The 19,751-nt window shown below is 44.2% G+C and overlaps 1 protein-coding gene across 1 annotated transcript; it reads right to left on the bottom strand.

Moving 5' to 3' along the window:
- Positions 1-393: 393 nt before the first annotated feature.
- fam171a1 (family with sequence similarity 171 member A1) lies at positions 394-18,981 on the bottom strand. The gene is made up of 9 exons (XM_037453966.2): positions 18,299-18,981; positions 12,025-12,252; positions 11,334-11,426; positions 9,115-9,273; positions 8,337-8,513; positions 5,681-5,797; positions 5,294-5,408; positions 4,731-4,848; positions 394-4,430 (listed from the first exon to the last, which is right to left on the bottom strand). The coding sequence occupies exons 1-9, from the start codon at positions 18,408-18,410 to the stop codon at positions 2,883-2,885; spliced, it is 2,667 nt and encodes an 888-aa protein (XP_037309863.2). The 5' UTR covers positions 18,411-18,981; the 3' UTR covers positions 394-2,882.
- Positions 18,982-19,751: the final 770 nt, after the last annotated feature.

Raw genomic sequence — 19,751 nt, 5'->3', positions numbered from 1 at the left:
TTTTCAAAACTCCATGGTTGCTTGCTATGAAGTACAACAGAGTATAAGATACACACTGTAATAGTGATAAAACTGTGGAATATATGTTACTTAATAATACAAACTCTGAGGTATTTTTATCCAACTGTATCATCAATATAAATGAAAACAAGATTTAAAATGTGATTTTACTCTTAATTGTATTCATATTCCTCTAAAAAATATTTTGCCAGATCAAGGCTGTTGTTTAAAAATGACAAATGATGGATAATGCCTGGACTCAATCCTGACAGTCTTTTCTTTGGAGGGGGTTTCTAAGGACAACAACATTTAATAAAAATGAGGAAAAGAATCGCAGGATGCAATTGACTTCTTTTGTGTTTGTTCACTTGTCCAAAAACAAAAAAACTCTTTCCAGTTTGGTGGTTTATTCTGAATAATAAGCTTTAAATATAATGCATGTAATCAAGTAACACACCCAGAATGCTGTAATTCAACCCCAACCTAGCTCTGGATTTTAGTGTGGGACACTAAGAGTGAAGAGGCCATTCACAACTCCAACTCACATCATTTTGACCAGGTAGAGGAAAGGAAAGAACTAAACAGACTGTTCTATGATTGTGGGACTATATGAGCCTCGAGTGGATGCATCTTGATTATTTCTCAGCTCTTCTTCGTGTACACACAGTCTGACATCACAAGCTGGCAGCCAGCAGCATTGCAGACGAACACTACAACCACCAGCCTTGCACACCTAAAATCATTTGAAAGAAACATTCATCCTCTACAAGCACAAAAAAAAAGAACTAAAAAAACACACCGTAATGACCTGCTGTTTAGTTTCACATCAGTCACACACACACACACACACACACACTTGTCTTCATTTATCCCTTACTACACTGACACTTTTTTGTTAATCCTGAACTGATTACACAGACAGGTGCCTTGCTGATTACTGTGGAGGATTTTATGATTGCAGGAGCTGGTAGACGTTTTCGGATATGTCTGCAGTGTAGCTTGTCATACGCTAGTGTTGAGCAAAGTTTACTGCATGCTTTCTTTCAAAAGTGGGAGAAAGAGGGAGGGCTGAGGTAGAGGAGAAAAGATGAAGGCCAAAGAAGGTGAGAAATAAATAGTGTTCAAAAAAAGTTGATGCAGCGACAGGTTGTTCAAAGGCACTTGGAACATGAGGAAATGGTAAAAACAAATAGGGTGAAACATTGCATGCAAAAATAGTTTGGTTTCAGGGAAGAGCAGTTATGTTTGTCTCTGTATAACAATAAGGCGAGGGAGGGGGGAAAAAGCCCTTAAAATACTCAATAGAAATAAAAACAGCCTATTATTAGGATAAAATACTTCACGTTGGCAATTGAAAATCACTGATTAATATTACAAAAGAGGCAAAGCAGCCGTATAAAAGTGATGAACAGCCTTAAGAGCAAAAATATGTCAAGTCAGTGGTTCAACAATTACAAAACCCTTCATTCTGTCACACCTCACAACTATTTTGGGTGGAACTAGTTTTGTAGTGGTATTACATCCTTACCCACCAGCATAGTGGTGTGTCACATTATCTGTTGCAGTGCGGATAGTGGTTTAATTTCTTCAGTCCAAACCCCACTGTGTTTGGGTAAACACCCAAAACAGCCTTCTGACAGGCTCGCGTCAAGCTACACACTTAAAACCATTCAAAGTACAGAATTCACATGTTTGTGTCAGGCCTGATTGTGGTGCAGAAACACGCTTGAAGATCTTTACAAACGTCAAAAAGAGTAAAATCCCTTGCTGTATTTTTCACAGCTGCTCCACAAACAATTAGGGTTATGATCTAAGGTTTAGTGTGTTCTTTACAGTCAGAGGACTCCGGCCAATATGGCTCGAGAAAAAGGGTTCCTGTAGTTCTCCACCCATCATGTTTCTACAATAGCTCCTCTACGATTACAAGGCTATATATAAAAAAGGCATACATTTGTTGTGCATAAAATATTAAAATCTCTTGCCCTCAAGGTCTATTTGTCTCCCTCAGGTAATTTGTACATTTTTCCTGATGAGTGGTCAGTTCATGTAAAGCGTCGTAAGGATGTCGAAGTGGTCATTTCATGAAGTGTTCGCTGATGTTCATGACGGATCGGAATCGGCCCGTCACACTCTGGAATAGAAAAAGATCCCAGTGCTGAAGTGTTGTCTCAGTGCTCCATTAAAAAAAAAGACAATTTAAATGGTTCTATCCTTCACGTTATCGCCTGGGCAGCCGGGGGAGGGGCGCATCATGGTTAAAGGACAAGATCATATTCCTTTCAATTCAATCTCACAACAAATCTGACGTGCCCATATCTCCAAAAATGTTAGTATCTGTAATGGTTCCTTCTGTCTACAACTGCAGCGTAGATGTCTTATCATAGATGGATTTAAATATAGCAGACAGTGCTCATTTTTTCCTTTGCAGTGTATCCATGCAAGAACAGCTGAAGACGTAAAAACATGACTCCCAAGCTAGTTCGTCATTTTTAGCAATGATTTGCGCACACATACATTCCTTTAACGGAGACATTATAAAAAGTATGTTACTATTATTCAATTTAAAGTACGACTTTGACCCAAGAGTTCATCGGTTTTAGTTTTAGGTAGTTTTGATTTTTTTTACTTTTTCTGCTTTTATTCTTGTAGCTGGTATACTTTCAGTCATAAAAAAGTCCTCTATCCATTAAAAAATATGGTAATTTGGAGAGATTCTGACTTGACTGCAAAAGCCTCTATGCATGAATTGAAGCAAAGAATAATGACTATAAGAACCCGTATTTTACAGGAGGAACAATTACAGCAACCAAAAATACTTTTAGTTTGCATAAGGGCATGTGAGTATTTTATTTATTCAAGATAAGGTCCCATCCTTGAAGTGGTTATTTTATGTTGAAGGACAGCAGGGGGCGCTCCTCTCTCCTCTGCCAGGGACTCTTCTTCTCCCCCTCTCCATCCTCCTGTGCAGCATCGTCATCAGGAGACACCGACAGCAGCGCATGAACGGTCCTGAACGTCTCTCCCTCTGGTGTGGGCAGGGGAGGAGGAGAAGCAGGGGATGAAGAGGAGAGTGAGGGCGGTTCCTCATGTATTTGCAGCCCCTCCACATCACCCGGGCCCTGGTCCCCTCTCTGACCCTCTGCGTCGGGCAACAGGGCGCATCCTGCTACACTGTCCTGTGGACCGGCCTGTGGCGACTCCTCCTCGCTGCCTCCCCGTTCCAGATCGTCCACGTACACCAGCTGAGTGTAGGCCGTGGCCAGTGCCGGGCCTTTTGACCGGTCAATCTCTCTCTCCACCCGCCCCCCGTCCCTACCCCTGCGGCCCACTCTTGGCTCGTTCAGGTCCACACCGGAGTCCAGACTGGCGTCGTTGCTTTGGCCGCGCCTCCCGCCGCGCCTCCCGCCACTGCTGTTACCTTGCTGACCGCCTCCATTTGGCGTGTTGCTGTGGCACCCAGCCCGCTGCAGGTCAATGTAGGAGTGGCGGATGTGAGCATTGGAGCGCCCGTCAAGGGACACGAACCAGGCCCGGGGGTGAGGCAGAGGCTTCCCTCCTCTTAGCGCCATTAAAGTCTTTTCGGCCCACAAGGTGTCCTCGCTGTTGATTTCCACCAGGCCCGTTTCCCCGAGCGCTGCCGGGATCGACAGGGACTCTGACATGCCGTGGCGTTCTGCGTCACCCTGCTTGCTGGGACAGGGGGCGCAGTCAGTGGGAGATTGTCCCAGGGGCTGTTGGGAATGAGAGGCATTGAGCTCAGCCTGGATGGTCTCCAGGTCACTCTGCTGATCCGTCTGCAGCAGGAGGGCTTGACCAGACAGCGGGTGCTCCCCGGGCAGGCGCATGTAGTGTGCCGGGATCACCAGCGTAGGGCGCACCCTCGGGTAGCCCTCTCCTCCACTCAGCAGGTCCACAGAGCCGCAGCACAGCAGCTGGCCCGGCCGGGAGAGCAACGGGGGGCTGGGACGCTCCAGGTGGTCCACAGAGCGGGAAAGAAGGTAGTCCGGAGCTCTGCACTCACAGCCCTCCCCTCTACTGGGGGAATGCGGAGGAGAGGAAGGGGAGATGCAGTCAACGATCCCCACACCGATCAGGTGGTTAGCGGCCACGTGATTGGCGGACGCGTCGGAAACGGGATTGCTGGACGAGCAGACGGAGGTGTACGATTGGCGGCAGCCTCTGTCCGTACCGCACGAGAGGGCAGGCTTCAGTTGGAACGTCTCGGCGGACTGCAGGTAGTCTCTGCTGCGAGGCGTCAGATTGCCGAGAGATGAGCCGTGGTGGCTGTTACCGAGAGAGGAGCGGCTGTGTTTGCTGTGATGGATCAGGCTGTGTTGGCGATGATTGTCCTGGTGCTCATATGAGGAAGGATTCAGCATTGGTGTGGTCATGTCAGGCTCTGTCGCCGTGGACACGAGTTCCAGCTGCACCTGCAGAGTGCAACAGGTACAACTGTAACACATTTTCTAAATGCACTCATTGTGAAGTCATATACAGTATAAAGCCAACACCAACCAACGAAGACATCATGTCTAGCAAACAACATCTGGGAGGATTTTTGAAACACCATTGATTCTTTGTAGTTTAAGGAATTATTTTTGTTGTGTCAATGTTTGTTGATGGATCATCCCTCAGCTAAGCAGATGTGACAAAGGGAGCCAGCATTTCCTCCAGTGGTCACTAAAACAGTGCATGTCAGAGCAGCGATTGAAGCTGTAATTCACACAGACCTCGTTGCTGATGAGGTTCATGTGGGACATGGAGGTGGCCTGGTCCCTCCTACTGCCGTCTAGACCAGAGGAAAGTGTGAGCTTGCGGTGAGAGCCTCGAGGCTTCAAACAACGACGCCTGCACAACACAGACACAAACATACATTATGATTACATCTGCAGAATCAGTTTAAATTTGAATTATTCTTATCCAAACAAATTAATCCAGGCATCCAGGACCCACACGCAGACAAAAATAACCTTTTAGCTGCTCATGGTCATTTTACCAAATTATAATGGGACTCTAGTAACTGAAGCGCACACACAATCATTTAGAGGCTAAATGATTATGTTCAGACAAAAAATGAAGACACCAATGTGTGTTATTTATTTAGTAGATAGTAGATAACGTCAAGTCAAACAGATATAAAGCATAAATTAGTCAACTATTGCGCATTCACATGTTCCACAAAACCAGTCACAAGAACTGTACTATTGTCACTTCTAGCACTCCTAAAATGTTGCCTTTGCTTCCTCGTTTTGGAGACTTTGGACACTGTTGAGTTGGAAAGTGTTTCACACACCTGCAGTAGTACAGCAGCAGGCAGAGCAGGCACAGCAGGATGAGAGCCATGCCTCCCAGTATAGCCAACAGGAATACGGTGTGGTACATGCTGATGTCCTTTGCAAACACTGGACCTGTTGGTCAGACGCAGAAACGGATTCTGTTGCACTTCACATTCACAGCAAGCCCATTTTCAGGTCCACAACTCCAGTGGGTAGCTGTATTGATCCATAACGCTGTTTTCCAGGCGCTCAACGACTTTAACAAGACAAATGATTTAAATGTTAATTCAGTGGATCTTTCCTCAAAACAAGTGTCCACTTTGCTATCATCTTCTTCTTCACAAACCAGCCAGATGTGCTCACGCCACTCTGTCTTGTAAACTTTTTCCAAAGCAGTTTCTTACCTGAGTGTATTGGAGACATGGCGGCCACCCAATATCCCAGCTGAGGAGCGATGTAGGTCAGACTGAGCCGGTTGCCGTCCCGCTGCACATGACCCCAACTGCTCTTTATCCAGGCACCTGCACACACAAACAGTCGTGTGACTTGAGGTTGAAATTTAATTTCCCAGAAATTATTTGTGCAAGATTGCAGGGTGCATTGGTGGCAAAGTGACAACTTGTACACTCTACTTTCCTACTGTTCGGTCAGGTTTAAGTATTTTTTTTTTAAAAACCAAGATTCAAAGTATAATGCAATATAATACTTGTGGTATAAAAGTATAATAGGAAAAAAATACAGACAATGTGGCCAAGAATCATTTGTTTATAAAGTGATCTTTTAGCAATACATTGCTGTATTTGATATCAACTCCTGATATAAACACAATTAAAACAAGCATAAAATGGTGGATTCACTTTTGTTCGTGAGTCAATGACAATGTTTGCTACAGGTCTGGAGGAGCCGACAAAAAACTCCCAAAAAATGATCCTTTTTTTTTAAACGCAAACTTGCTCTGCAATGTGAGAACAGTGTGTTTTGACAATACTCAACTCTCCCACATGGAGGCAGCATGCTCAGTAAAATCTCACTAAAGGGCCTTTGAATACAAGGGCAACACCAGCTTCAGCAGTGCCAGAACAAAGCCGGAGTCACTGATTGATTGGCTCACAGTAACTCTGCTCCAAGAGGAAACATTCACTTGTGCCCTCCCCAACTTCGGGTCACTGGACCTACACAGTGAACCACTTTGTTTTTTTCTTCATTTCCAGTTATACAACATAACAGGTCAGGAATCAGAATCAATCTTTTGGGCCGAGGAAACAAAAACAAAAGGGAAGGGGAAGATATTTAATGAAGACAGAACTGCCTATGAGGAGTTTGAAAGGAGAAGAGATCAAAGGGGAGCAATGGAAGAAGAGATGAGGGCAATGGCACGAGAGAAACCGAGGCTAAGAAAATGGCACGGCTGAATGACACAGCACCAAATGCACACACAAGCACACACACACACACACACACACACCAAGTCTTCCCCCGATTCACCCAGGTTGTCCGATTGTTTCCACAGGGGAGTCCTCTGTCGGCGTGACCGTTGTGTAATATTGACGTTCAAAAGGAGTCTGTTCCCACGCCTCAATACACTGTACAGAGTCTTCTGACTGCCTGGGCACTAAGCAAACATTTACAATGCCGATGCAGCCTGTGCAATACTTCAGCCTCTCGCCCACTCATGCAAAGTCAACACAGCTGACGTTGGGGTCTTTTAGTTCAAGTAGTGGTCGGCTCACCTGAGCAAGCTGATTTGCATCATCAAACTCCTCTGAGGGTGAAGGTGTGTCTGTTTACCGATGACACACACACTCGTGTGACATCATTTAGCCTCACGCTCCAATAACATGCAACAATACATAAAGGACCTGTCGGTTGTACAAGAGAAACAGGTTCCATGTGCAAACTGTAAACAAAACTAAACTTCTTTGTGTGAGCTTTTATCAGTTTGAATTACTCTTCCAACAAGACCCCGGGCGGGTTTCAAAAAATGACTTGGTTGTTTTGGTTTTCGGTCCTCGGTTTAACACATAACCACGCAAACACACAAAGTGAAGAAACTTAATCAGGAGACAGGCCTCTCTGTTATGCTACTTATTTGGTAGGTTGCTAAGGAACACAAGATGTAGCCTGGAGTGAGGGGACCAGGATGACTTCTGTTGTGGAAATACTTGCTGCTACAGGCTGTGCGTAGGCAACAAATGTGTGAGTGTGTGTGTGTGTTCTCTCAGCTTTTATCAAAGCCCTTTTTATAAGCTCTGGATGTTGATACTTTGGGCACTTTAAACCGAGCCTCACCATATTTTAAAACAATCACAGAGCAGAGATGGTCCAGATTTTCATCATTTATTGGCTCAATAACATGCTCCTCACTTAGCAAGAATTTTTATCACACAGTGAGGACTAAAATGTTTAATGCAGCTCCCAGAGCATTTCATTCCACCAGAAGAATTTTAATAGGTCCTGACAGAGCAGAAACACACCACACAGTGGATGTAGAAATGTTATTATCCTAAGGAACACAGAGAAGGATGCTTCGTTGTGCGGACACGCCTGACTCAACTGATGGTCTATTCATCGTCGTCGTCTTTCAGCTCAGCGTGTCCAAGAACAACTGGGTGTGTCACATTGCGGGACGTCTTACAACACACATTCAAGACCGCTGAGATGAATCAAAAAGGGTCCAGAGAGGCCAGAAAGGTCTCTGAGCGCCGCAGAGCTCTTTGTTTACTTCAAGATTTAGCTCCAGTAGATTATACCTCCACGTTGCAATCTTGTGATGTTTGGCACTATTTGTGTTTCATTTGCAGATTAATCTGGAGCCATATTTTTCATAAGACCGTATGAATAATTTGATTCATTGCTCAGAATTGCAGCTTCCAGAGAGTCGTGACATCGCTGCACCGTGTGCATGTGCACATGGTCTACTCTGATTATTTCACAAAATCATTCAACCGCACACAGAAGTAGTCATATAACAGCACTGCATATTTAAAAAGAAGTTTTTTTCACAGGAGGAGAGGATTGTGCTGAGAAGTTGAAGCAGCTTTTTAGTCACTCAGTACATACCTAAGCGCGGGTCAAACCTCCAAGCGGGGATGTGATCATTTTCTTTCAGGCCACTGTCGATCGGCAGGGGAACGGAGACTGCGATTGGCTCGTTCACCTGCAGCTCCACTCCGTCGCCGGCCAATAAGTGAACAGAGATGGCCGCCACAGGAGTCAACTCAAACCTCTCCTCTGTCCCTGTGAGAGAAGCAGGAGAGAGTAGGAGAAAAAAGTGAGAGAGGGTGAGTGGGAGTAAAGTGCACAGGAGGGAGAGCAGAGAAAGAATAGACGAGGAGGGGAGGGGGGGGGGGCATAGATAAAGCAGAGTTGTCAGAGAAGAGACAGACAGGAAAGAAAACAAGGGAAATACAGGAAAGAAGGAAACGGGGTGGATGGGGAAAAAGCTGAGAGGGTGGAAAGTGTCACAAAGGACGAGCATGCTTGTGTTGCCCTGAGGGAGAAGGTAGGTGCGCTGGGGAGGGGGAGCTTTTGAGGGGTATTCCAGCTGAAGGACGCACAAACTCGAATAAGGACGTGGATGGGAACGCCTGGAAGCGTGCAGGCTAGTGTTAGACAGAAGAGCACACATACACACACACACACACACACACAATCGAGTTTCAGGAGGTCAGGCAGAGATAGAGAGGCCTCTCTCGGGGGTAAAGTCTCTCTCGTGTACCACTGCCCCTTCGGTTCTCTTCACTCCCCCACACCCTCGGCTACCTGCTCCCGTCTCCTGTGCTCGATTCTGCCCTCGACCCCGATTTGCTACAGTGGAGTACGTCATCACCAGCCTCACCTGTGCCGTTGCCGCTGAGGACCTGCAGGTGGGGAAAGTATTGGATGTGCGAGGGGGAGCTGGCCACGGTGAGCAGCGCAGTTAGGTTGGCGTAGGAGATGTTGGGGGGAAGTGTCAGAGCTCTGCGCTGGAAATGGACACTGGGCTGAGGGCGGAGACCTTGAGGCGTGACAGACAGAGAGGCTTCAGAAAACATGGACATTACCAATGTCAAGAGTTCTTTCAGCCTAAGAACAATTTCAAATGATTCTGGCCTTGATGGTTGAGATAATCAGGTTCCCAACCACCGGTCCGCAGACCGATCCTGGTAGATCTGTTTTTTCTTTAAAATATTTTATTTTGTAAAATGACCGGATTCGCCCCCAATGTCCCTCTTGATACATTCCCCAAGCACCACCCAAGATTTTCTCTTGCAGAGCACAGCGTCTTCATCGCCCCCCGGACGATTCATTTTGTGCCGTTTTTCCGCCGCACCTTTAAGAGCGGCCTGCAAAATCATTTCTGAAACACCGCTGAAACCGGTACACGCCTCGCCTCACAAGCCAAACGATGGAGAGACGAGGGGACAGGCGGCACCGCGGGGTGGAGGCTGAATGAGGGTGCAGTAATTTATTGTTGCATTGTTCACATCCTTTTTGTCAAATAATTGATGAACTGTTCCTCGTATTTTTTAAAAATTTGTGGACAAACTAAATCCGTTTTGATTTTTAAAATACAGTTTACAATGAAAATATTTTTGGAATAATTAAATGTGAAAAGAAATGTCCATGTCAATAAAACGTAAACATTAAAATATGTACATATGAATAAGTAAGTTTCAGTCTCCAAATTCAATGAAGAAATTTACGTCAGGAGGTTTTGCCTGCCGTCTTGTGTACACTGGTCTTGTTCCAGGATGTTTTACATGTCATTACTCCTCATTTACTACTAATGTGTGTTTAGAAATGTAGCCATCAAATTAGGCCTAATGGAGGCAACTCTGCATCGATACCAAAGAGCTAATGCACCGCTTTACTTTTTTTCTCTCAGCCAGTGTGATTGCCTTTTCATTTCTCCCCCTCCCGTCTCTACTTGCCAATTAACACATTTTACATAAAGAAGAATAAATAGGGAAAAGTGCGTTTAGCTGGACTCAGCAAGGTGATGTCATTGTGGTCCGACTGCAGCGGGTGCACATTCCTGAGCAGTGAGGCACACACATCCAGCTGTATATGAGAGTTCACTGTGTTTCTAGTTGTACGCAGTATGAACATCTTTTATAACTTCCATGTTTTGGTCGGAGTCCTGGTCCTCAGGTGTGAGTGTTGTTTCCCTTGTGAGAGTGTGTTTTTGTGAAAGGAAATGACCCCGTTTCTGTTCTTTGTGCGTTCCCTTCCTCAACTCTTGTCTTTTTCCCCTCCACTTTCCTCTCACCTCGTCTGTTACTAATTCTGTTGGACACTGCTATGCCCAGCCCCCCCAACTATTCTCTCCAACTGCTCCACCTAAAACCCCATCTTCCAGCACATAGCATATCATCCTCCTCTTGCCCCTTTTATTCTCTCTCCTCGTGCCAATGCCAAGTGAATCACTCCCCTGAGCATCAAAGGTCACGTGCACTCAAAGACTTTTAATGTTAATGGTGTCTGTATATTAACGAGTTTGGGATTTTTTTTCTTTGGACAACACAGCTGACACCTCAAATTACTCCCCTTTTGGTCGGTCACACAAATGACACAACACAAAAATGAGGCTGTATTGATTTGGTCTCACTAGGAAAGCCTTCTCTAATATAATAATACAAAAAAAGCAGCTAGCCAACAAGAATGGACTCATAGTTGGCATATGTGTGGGTGCAAGGTTTTTACTGACATTTAATGTAAAATGTAGGATGCAATATTTTAATTTCTTATAAAGAATAAATATGAATTTATTGTTGTTTATTTGGGGTATCAAATATAGTTAGAAAATCAAAAATCAACAACACAAATAAACATGAAGGAATCGGATTTGAGGAAAAATTATTTCTAACACCAGAACGATAACATTAACAACCACTTGCAAATACAGACTTGTTGCGGGTGAATGGTCAGCCAATTTGTATATGCAATATAAATAAAATATAAAATCACATTTTTGAGATATTAAATACCAACAATTGTCAACTTGTAAAAACAATGACCTGAATACAACCATGCCAAAATGTCTACTCCCCTCGCCGACACACACACAGCATTTACCTTGTAAGCCAGAAACAATCTCCACAACATCTTCATACACCATCAGAGTAGCAGCTCGTTCTGGTAGCAGGTCCAGGCTGATGGAGGAAAATACTGGAACACAAATGAACCCCATAAAGTGTAGACAGTGCATCAGCAGATAAATACACCATCAGATAGGAAATAAACTGCAGCAATCAACCTGGCCTCTTTACTGATCGCTATCTGACATAACAAGTCAATAAACCATCTTCAACCATTTTTAATAGTCTTGCTTCCCATCCTGTCTGCTGTGCAGGACACAAGTCTGACCCTGCAAGCTACACTTTTTTTCTTCTTTTCGCCCCTCCATTGTTCAGAGCTGGTAAGCGTGCTAATCCAATTGGCCGCTGTTCCCTTGGCTCATAATAGCCCCCCTGCTGCAACACACTCCTACACACTGTACTGCCGCCACTTAGGAGGCAGCCCCCTCGCTGGGTTTTGGTATTTATTGTAATAAATGAGTAATGGAGCGCTTCACTCAGCAATGGTTCTCACACCTGGCATAAACTCACAATCTTTCTATTCCACTCTAACATACACACATCAAAATGCCTGCACACTTAGAGCGCAAGCAAACACTCTGAATGTGTGCAATAAAATCCTCCTTGCATTTGTCTTTAAATATCTCTCTGTCTCACTCACACACACACACACACACACACACACTTACCAGGTAATCTTGAGGGAGTCCAGGGCACAGAGTTTGGCACATATCCCTGTTTGGTAGCGGTGACGACCAACAGTGTCCCAAGGCGGTAGGGGAAGCGCAGGTAGGCGTTGCCATCGGGAGATGAGGTTTCCGTGGTTACAGAAGTGTGGTTGGTGAAGAGCTGCACAGTGGCTCCTGCCAGGGGTTGGTGGGTGCTGGCATCGCTCAGGTGAACCTTCAGAGTCACCTCTGTGAACAAACAGTGGTTCTTGAGCCGTGTGTGCGTATATATATCTGAGCGGGGGTGTGATGAGAGGAGTGATATCCAGACCTCAAACAAAGTGGTGTTATAATCACTGCCGTCTCAAGAATAGTCCTCTCTTTAACTGGGCTTGTTTCAGAGCCAGAGCCTTCCACATCCCGGCCAATCACAATAAGTCAGACATTTCCGAGATTCTTGCCAATGGCACTTCCCCTGTACAACAATGGAGCGTTTCCCTTTCTTTAAGAAGCCTTGGTCCAGAGGGAGGAAACAACGGTTTATAAACACCTGGCAAAAAAGTGAGGAGGAATTAAAGAATATACACACGGCCTGTTGAGGGTGAAGATCAATAAAATCTTCTGATCCTGTCGGACTGATTCTAGGTTATAGAAAGAAATGCTACATTGAATAAATTGATAAAATCTGTGGATTATTAAATTTTCATTTCATGCAGCCCTACAATAAAACACACTTAACTGACATGTCATGAACTTGGAACATCCGTCTGTGCTGCTCTCTCTCGTTTTGACCACGGAGCAAAACCATAAAGCTACTGCCGTAGTGCTGGTGAATTCACACATGGAAATAAATCTGCGGTTACATTCTATGTGACAACGGTTGGATGTCACTGCAGGAGACGTGCTTCTTTGTACAATGTTGCTGATAGGATGGGGCTTATTTTTATATACTGATGAGTAATTTTTGAATCCACCACCACCACCCCTGCGTATCAATAAAGCCTTATCCATCGCAACAAATGTTTCCATCTTAAAGATGGAGTCAATGATTTTGGAAAAAGATAAAAATCCCCTTCTCTGCTCCATTGCTCCTGCTGGATTAGTGTTGTGAGGCTCATATATTTTAGTTCATGTATTATATTATTAATATGAAACTGCAAAATAACAGTAAACAAAAGGTTACACATACATACATACATACATACATACATACATACATACATACATACATACATACATACATACATGCATACATGCGTGCATATATATATATATATGCATGCATGCATGCATGCATGTTATATATATATTAATATGTGAAAGTGGTAGAAGACATATTGAATAATGTAACATAGCTCAAAACTGTGCAGTCATTGAATTTAGTTCCTTTCCACCACTGCCAAACAAGGTACGCACACATACAGTATTTTTATTTCACCCCTGGGAGGCAGGTCAAACCGCTGTGAAGTTAATTACATCCCAAGCAGGAAAAAATCACAACTTTATTCAATTTGAGAGGTATGGGACCATATAAACAAAAATCGAGCAAAAACACTATAATTGAAATTCTACCAGAACCCACAATCGTTTTCTCTGTGCTTGCAAACACAGCAGCATAAACCCTGTTTGATCATTGGCTGCTGGTTGACCCCCGCTGACCTTTCAATCAAGGCTGAAAGGGTTTTCGCCTTCACCTAAACATGCCCACCGCCCCCTTACTCACTGCAACTGAATTTCATCGTAACTCTTTCTTGAAATCCCACCCTCCTTGACACACACACACACTAAGCATACCCCTGGCTAGACTGACCCCCGCCCCCCACCTCCCCCACTCAGAGATCCTGCGGTCAGCAAAGAACTACTGTGACAAATCTGGTAAGAGTTCAGCCCGAGTGCAGCGGGCTCCGCCTAAAAACACAGCGCGGCAGCAAATGATACCGTTGCACAGCGACGTGTTGATTTTTAACCCAGACCCCGTCATAACCCTGAGAGGTCTGGTGTGAAGATCTGCTCTGTGGCTGCTTTCCGAACCCTCAACGTCATTCCTCACTGCTATTACGTTTGCAACCGTCACAAAGAGAGGACTAGAGAACAAAAAGACGTCAGACAGGAACGACCCATTGCATTAACAACTGTGCGTGTGTGTGAGGGGGGGGGGTTCACAGAAGGGGATCAATGACCTCACTTCCTGTCCCACTCCCAGCGATATGTTGTTAGGGGCACCAGCTGTGCTCACATTCAAAAAGAACTCCCCTGGGAGACTCCAGATTGACAAATGCAACAGTCCCCCCCCCCCAACGCTTATCCAATAAATCACTACTGTGATGACATCATCGTTAAACAAGCTAGGAGTCTCCTCTTTGCTCCGACACACAGGAAAGACATGATGTTCGACCTGAAGAATGAACGAAGACCTCCATTCTGTGGCTAAACCAGCAGCTCCAGAATTGTCCCGCGCTGTAGTGACTCCTTATCGGAGTGTTTTGGTTAGCATATGGAGGATACAGGCTTCAAAGACAGTTTTGCCTGACCAACACTGTGATCTCAGACCAATTATACCAGACAGCAGCAGCCAGAGCAGCAGGGTGGTCGAGTGTGTCTGAACGCAAGTAAACAGAGAGGAGAAATCAGGAAAGACTAGGGTATGTTTTTCAGCCCACTAAATCTTGAATTAATTGCTTAAATCAGAAGCTACATGGAGGCGAAGCGTTGCTGAACCATAAAATGAGGTGTGATAAACTGGAAATGCGTGGTATGGCTGGCATCCGTGGGGTGTGTGAGGGGGTTTGGTGCTCTTACAAACAGAGAAGGGGGGGGGGGGTCGGTAGGGGGCAGAGATGCTCACGAGTCCCAAAGCTCGAGTCCGAGTCGAGTCTGAAGTCACGCGTGTGTGCGACTCGAGTCGCACTCGAGTCCGAGTCTCAAACTCGAGTCCCCATCTCTTATCAACGTCCCTTTTACCGTAAAAAAAACATACCAACAACGTTTTACTCCTCCTTTACTCTTTACTTAATGTTTTTTTGTGGTTTTCCCCATAAAATGAAAATACGAAGCGTAGCCGCTAAACCGGAAGTACGTAGATTTTCACAGTAAGAATCGACGCAACCTTCTAATGACAGCGGTTACCAGGGTAACAAGAGGAGAAAAGTTCATTAACGGATATAAATAAATAAGCCTGGTCTGACGGGATGTGTTAGCAGCAGTAGGTGACAACACTCGCTGCTCTTGTCCACGTATTGTTTTGCTTCAGTGAGCAGAGCAGAGACAGTTTAAGGAGATCGCAGAGTAAACGCATACGTCCCGACGTCAGCGAACCGTCGGTCGGACCCTCAGCGCCAGCCCCCCCCCACCGTCAGCGCCACCCAGCAGCGGCTGCTGTCTTTCTCGTGTGTGGCCGCGCGCGCGCAGCCAGCAATAGATGTCGATGTACGTGTTACGTAGGCAGGTAACGGAGGGAGCGGTATAGCGAGCTCATCAGATTTTTCCTAAAATTAAACATTGTTCACGAGTCCCAAAGCTCGAGTCCGAGTCGAGTCGGAAGTCACGCGTGTGTGCGACTCGAGTCGCACTCGAGTCCGAGTCTCAAACTCGAGTCCCCATCCCTGGTAGGGGGGCATATACTTTCTGTACAAAAGGCTTGTCCAGAAACCCAGTGATTGATTTACTCACAATAAACTTGTTTTTAAGTGTATTTAGTTCAGTAAAAATGCAGAATAGACAAAGACCAAAATATGAGGCTAATAAAACCTAACCGTGTTGGGCAACGAGGAGACCGTAACCTTCCCCAATTCTAATAACTGACAAAACAAAATCACTCAATTTTAAAGACTGTTTTCCACCATTATCCCTTTTAAAAATGACTTTATCTCCATACCCGGTCTTCTTCTTTTGCAATGATTTAATGGCACCCACCCAATTGGAGAGAATGCTCAACAATGCGGAATTGGTTTGGTTAGATAAGATCAGATCTTCGACAAGCCACACGCAATGTTAACGAGTGTGAGAAAACTGAACTTTATTCATCACTTTCTGAAGCGGGAGCACATGGTTAAATATGAGACAAATCAGGTGACAGGAATGCAAGAGCTCTTGTAAAATTGGCACGTTGAAATCAAACAATATCGTCAATTATTTTATTTGTATTTTATCACAAATAATGAAAAAAAAGCACTGCAGTTAAGGATTAAATTATAGGAAAACTACACTAAAGCATGTCAACTTCAAGCTCCAAACGAACTGTTGTGTCATTCTGGGTGTAATAACTCGTTCAACCACAGCGAAACAAAAAACACAAGAAATTAAGTTAGTTGTTTACCATTCAAATGCCAAAACAAACATCTCATTCTCAGTCTGTTGAACTACAGCTCAGCCCACACACAACTAAAGAAAAGGACTATCAATAGGTGTCCCGGCCTGCTATTTTCCCTTCGCTGGATTAAAAGTGAGATTAGATAGCGAGGGCTGATCCCATTAACTCAGTGGGTGACATTATCATATCTTTGGCTGGAGAGCACATGGACTCTCTTCGTCTTACTACAGCTAACATTCCCATCCACGATAATACAATACAATTGCCCATTACCATTTTTCCTCTGCAGGATGTTGACATCCTCCCAAAACACTGTGCTTTTGCATGAACCAATGCATCTTCCTAGAAGAGGATCTGCTGCTGGCACTCATACCACAGGATTAACATTCAGTTTGCCCAGCTGGTAAGATTTGATTGGATTGGTCTACTTCTTGGAAGCCTTGGCGACGTGAGTGAGATCTATATCTCAGAGCACATCGTCTGTCTGGCTCCACTCATCCATGTTGTCTGCAGGATTGACCAGGAGAAAGTCCTCAGTATCGACCTGGACATAACCTCACCCTGGACAACTGAAGGTCTATCTGAGGCAACATAAACACCCGAAAAAGGGGAGTGAGAAGAGAAAAAACAAAGAGTAAGCCTGGACAGACTTTAGCTTGTTCTCTACCGGAGCCTCGTGTTGTGAATTTGTACAAATGTCATGAGCAAGAAAATGCCCGACATATCTCCTTAATTGATCATGGATATAAAATATCTAACTAACTTAATAATTTAAACATTCTGCATGTGTTTATTGAAACCATGGTTGATTTACAGCATTGCTTACTGTATGTTTATATTTGTACTGTAAAGTAACCAGACTTGTAGGGAGGGGACCAAATGTAGGCCAGACACGAATGTAAGTGAATACAGACAACGTGTGCAATGTTTGCATGCGTATGCATGTGAGGGATAAAAGTGACGGATAAAACAGATGTGACTCCACTTTAGAAGTTACTGTGACAGTTCAGCTTCAAAGTTCGTGACTGAATGAGACGCCAACAGATTATAGTAAATCAGGCAGACTTTCAAACCTTGAATGAGTCTGTTGATGTAAGAGACTCTAATCTCTGCAGACACCAGATAATTTACCAACTAATGTCATGACACCAAATTCAATTTGTGCATATAAATCCGTATTGCAAGTCCACATACAGACACACACACACACGCACGCATTTTACTGAGCAGGGCTAGTCATAGGCTTCTCAGTCAAACGTGAAGAATTATTCATAACAATCTGACACTAGCATTTGAGCTTTCAAAATATGACTTTAACGATTAAATAGTTATTAGTATTGATTCACACAGAAGTGTGAATCATCAATACTTATAGTAATGTGATCATGTTTTATAATAGTCAACATTGGGGTTTTGGTAGGACAAACGCAGTCAACTTCGGCTCCAGCACAAGTGTGCGTTTGTTGGGATCCATCTACTTCCTGTTTGACACCTGAACCAGGTGGATGTTTACGGTCACTGAGCAGCGGGAAAGCAACCTCCTTCCACCAAAAGAAAGGTTTTAACAGGGAAAGTCCTTCAAACTACATTATGTTCAAATGTGGTCGTCTCCTCTTTCCAGGTGAGCACTCACACAAGAGCGAGAACGTGTGAGTGATTATTTTTTAAGCCTAAAATGACTAATCGCAGCAGCTGAACACGCTCCTCTAATTACTGCATTATTCTGGACAATTCGAGAGACTGCCCACATGGGACCACACCACAGTGATTTCACACCAGGCTGGAAAAATTAACATTTCACAGAAGGTTTTTTTTTTTCTTGCTCTCTTTTCGCGACCAGCTAACTTGCTACGGCTAGCTAACGCGGAGTGTAGGTCGCATCAGCATCCAGGTCGGCTGGGGGAGCCGTTAGCCTCCAAGGCGGCTCGGCTAACTAACGTTAGCTCGTTGTCACGGAGGACGTGCCTAACGTTAACGGACTCTTACCTTCCGCGGCAGAGCCCTCCGCGGACGTTTTGGCGTCGGCTGCGGAGACGACGCATCCGAAAAGGCAGAGTACAACCGCAGCGGCTCGTCTCCAGTCCACCGCCCGCATCATTGCAGATGTGAGGGGTTTTTTATCGGTTGAAAAAGACACAAAAAAACAAAAGTAGAAGCCAAAGCTTTTGCTTTTTTTCCGAACTCACTGACTGGCCACATCAGCGTACACCGGGTTTATTCCGCAGAGGGGGCGACGCTCCATGTTCGGCGGTACCAGTAGTCCTGTTTTTCCGCCTGTACAGCCGCGTTCCCCCGCTGCCGTCGTGCATCACTCGGCCCTTGTGCTGCTCGGTCGTTTTCTTTCTTTTTTTTCATCGAGCGGTCAGAGAGGAAGACTGCCCCCTTTTCCTCTGGGCCACATGCCCGAGAACATCACCAACAGGCGACTCCTTGCACCCGCATCTGCGGAGCTCCAGCGCCCCCTGCCGGCCAAGCAAGGGAACGTCTGCGGGTCGTTTTCCTCTGCACAAATTCTCCTGATTTGGGCTAAAAAATAATGACGCCCGAAAAAATAGTATTTATCAAATGACTAAAATGGAGAATTGAAAATAACGATTCTGTAAACTAACACAGTTAATAAAAATATATTATAGGACCATGTCCAAAATGCATCAGTTAGTAAATTTAGTTTAAAATAAAAAAACAGGTTTTTCCTTTTAAGGAAGCAAGAGTATTATTAGATTGTTTAAAAACAAGCAAACTTAAAGTATTTAATTATTCCAGTTTTATATTTTGTTTTTACCATTAATTGGTGTGTATAATATATTATGTCTTTATTTTTTTACCAATATTTATGATGTGTATATATATTTATATACACACAATAGTGTATTCAGTAGTAACAGTCTTTAATTTGTCATGTAATAAAATACACAAGTTTCCATTATGGGGTTTTGAATGAATATATACATTTCAAATCATTGGGCTTTAAATCAAAAGTCATGTATTTAAGTATTTAAATAAAATAAAAAATGAATTTCCTTGAGATGAATCATACTTGTATGTTAATATACAAATAATTTCACAAAATTCTTAGATGTTTAGTAGTTTATTGTCTTTCTTCAAACAGGTATATTTGATGAAAATGTTTTTGTTTTTGTTGTTTTTATTCTTAATAATGAATATACAAAAAGTAAGAAAAATAAATTCCCCCTTCTTAATTTTTTTGTATATTCTCGTTATTGTATGTGCTGTGTATGTAAATTGAAAGCACATGTTATACGCGTCAAATTTTCATATGCGTATTCATACACGGCAAAAGAATCGAATGCTTTTGAACCCAAAGGTCTTGTGACATTCATGTGTCTGTAGCACTTACAAACAGCCTGCTCACCCGGCTCCTCATCTACGGACTTCAAGCGCCACCTGCAGCCCAACATCAGGAATTAAAAGGAATTCC

The sequence above is a fragment of the Pungitius pungitius genome, chromosome 11, assembly GCF_949316345.1.
Source record: "Pungitius pungitius chromosome 11, fPunPun2.1, whole genome shotgun sequence".
In the NCBI taxonomy this organism is placed as follows: Eukaryota; Metazoa; Chordata; class Actinopteri; order Perciformes; family Gasterosteidae; genus Pungitius; species Pungitius pungitius.
Note: the sequence above shows the minus strand (reverse complement) of the source record. Positions and strands in the feature narration are given on the sequence as shown.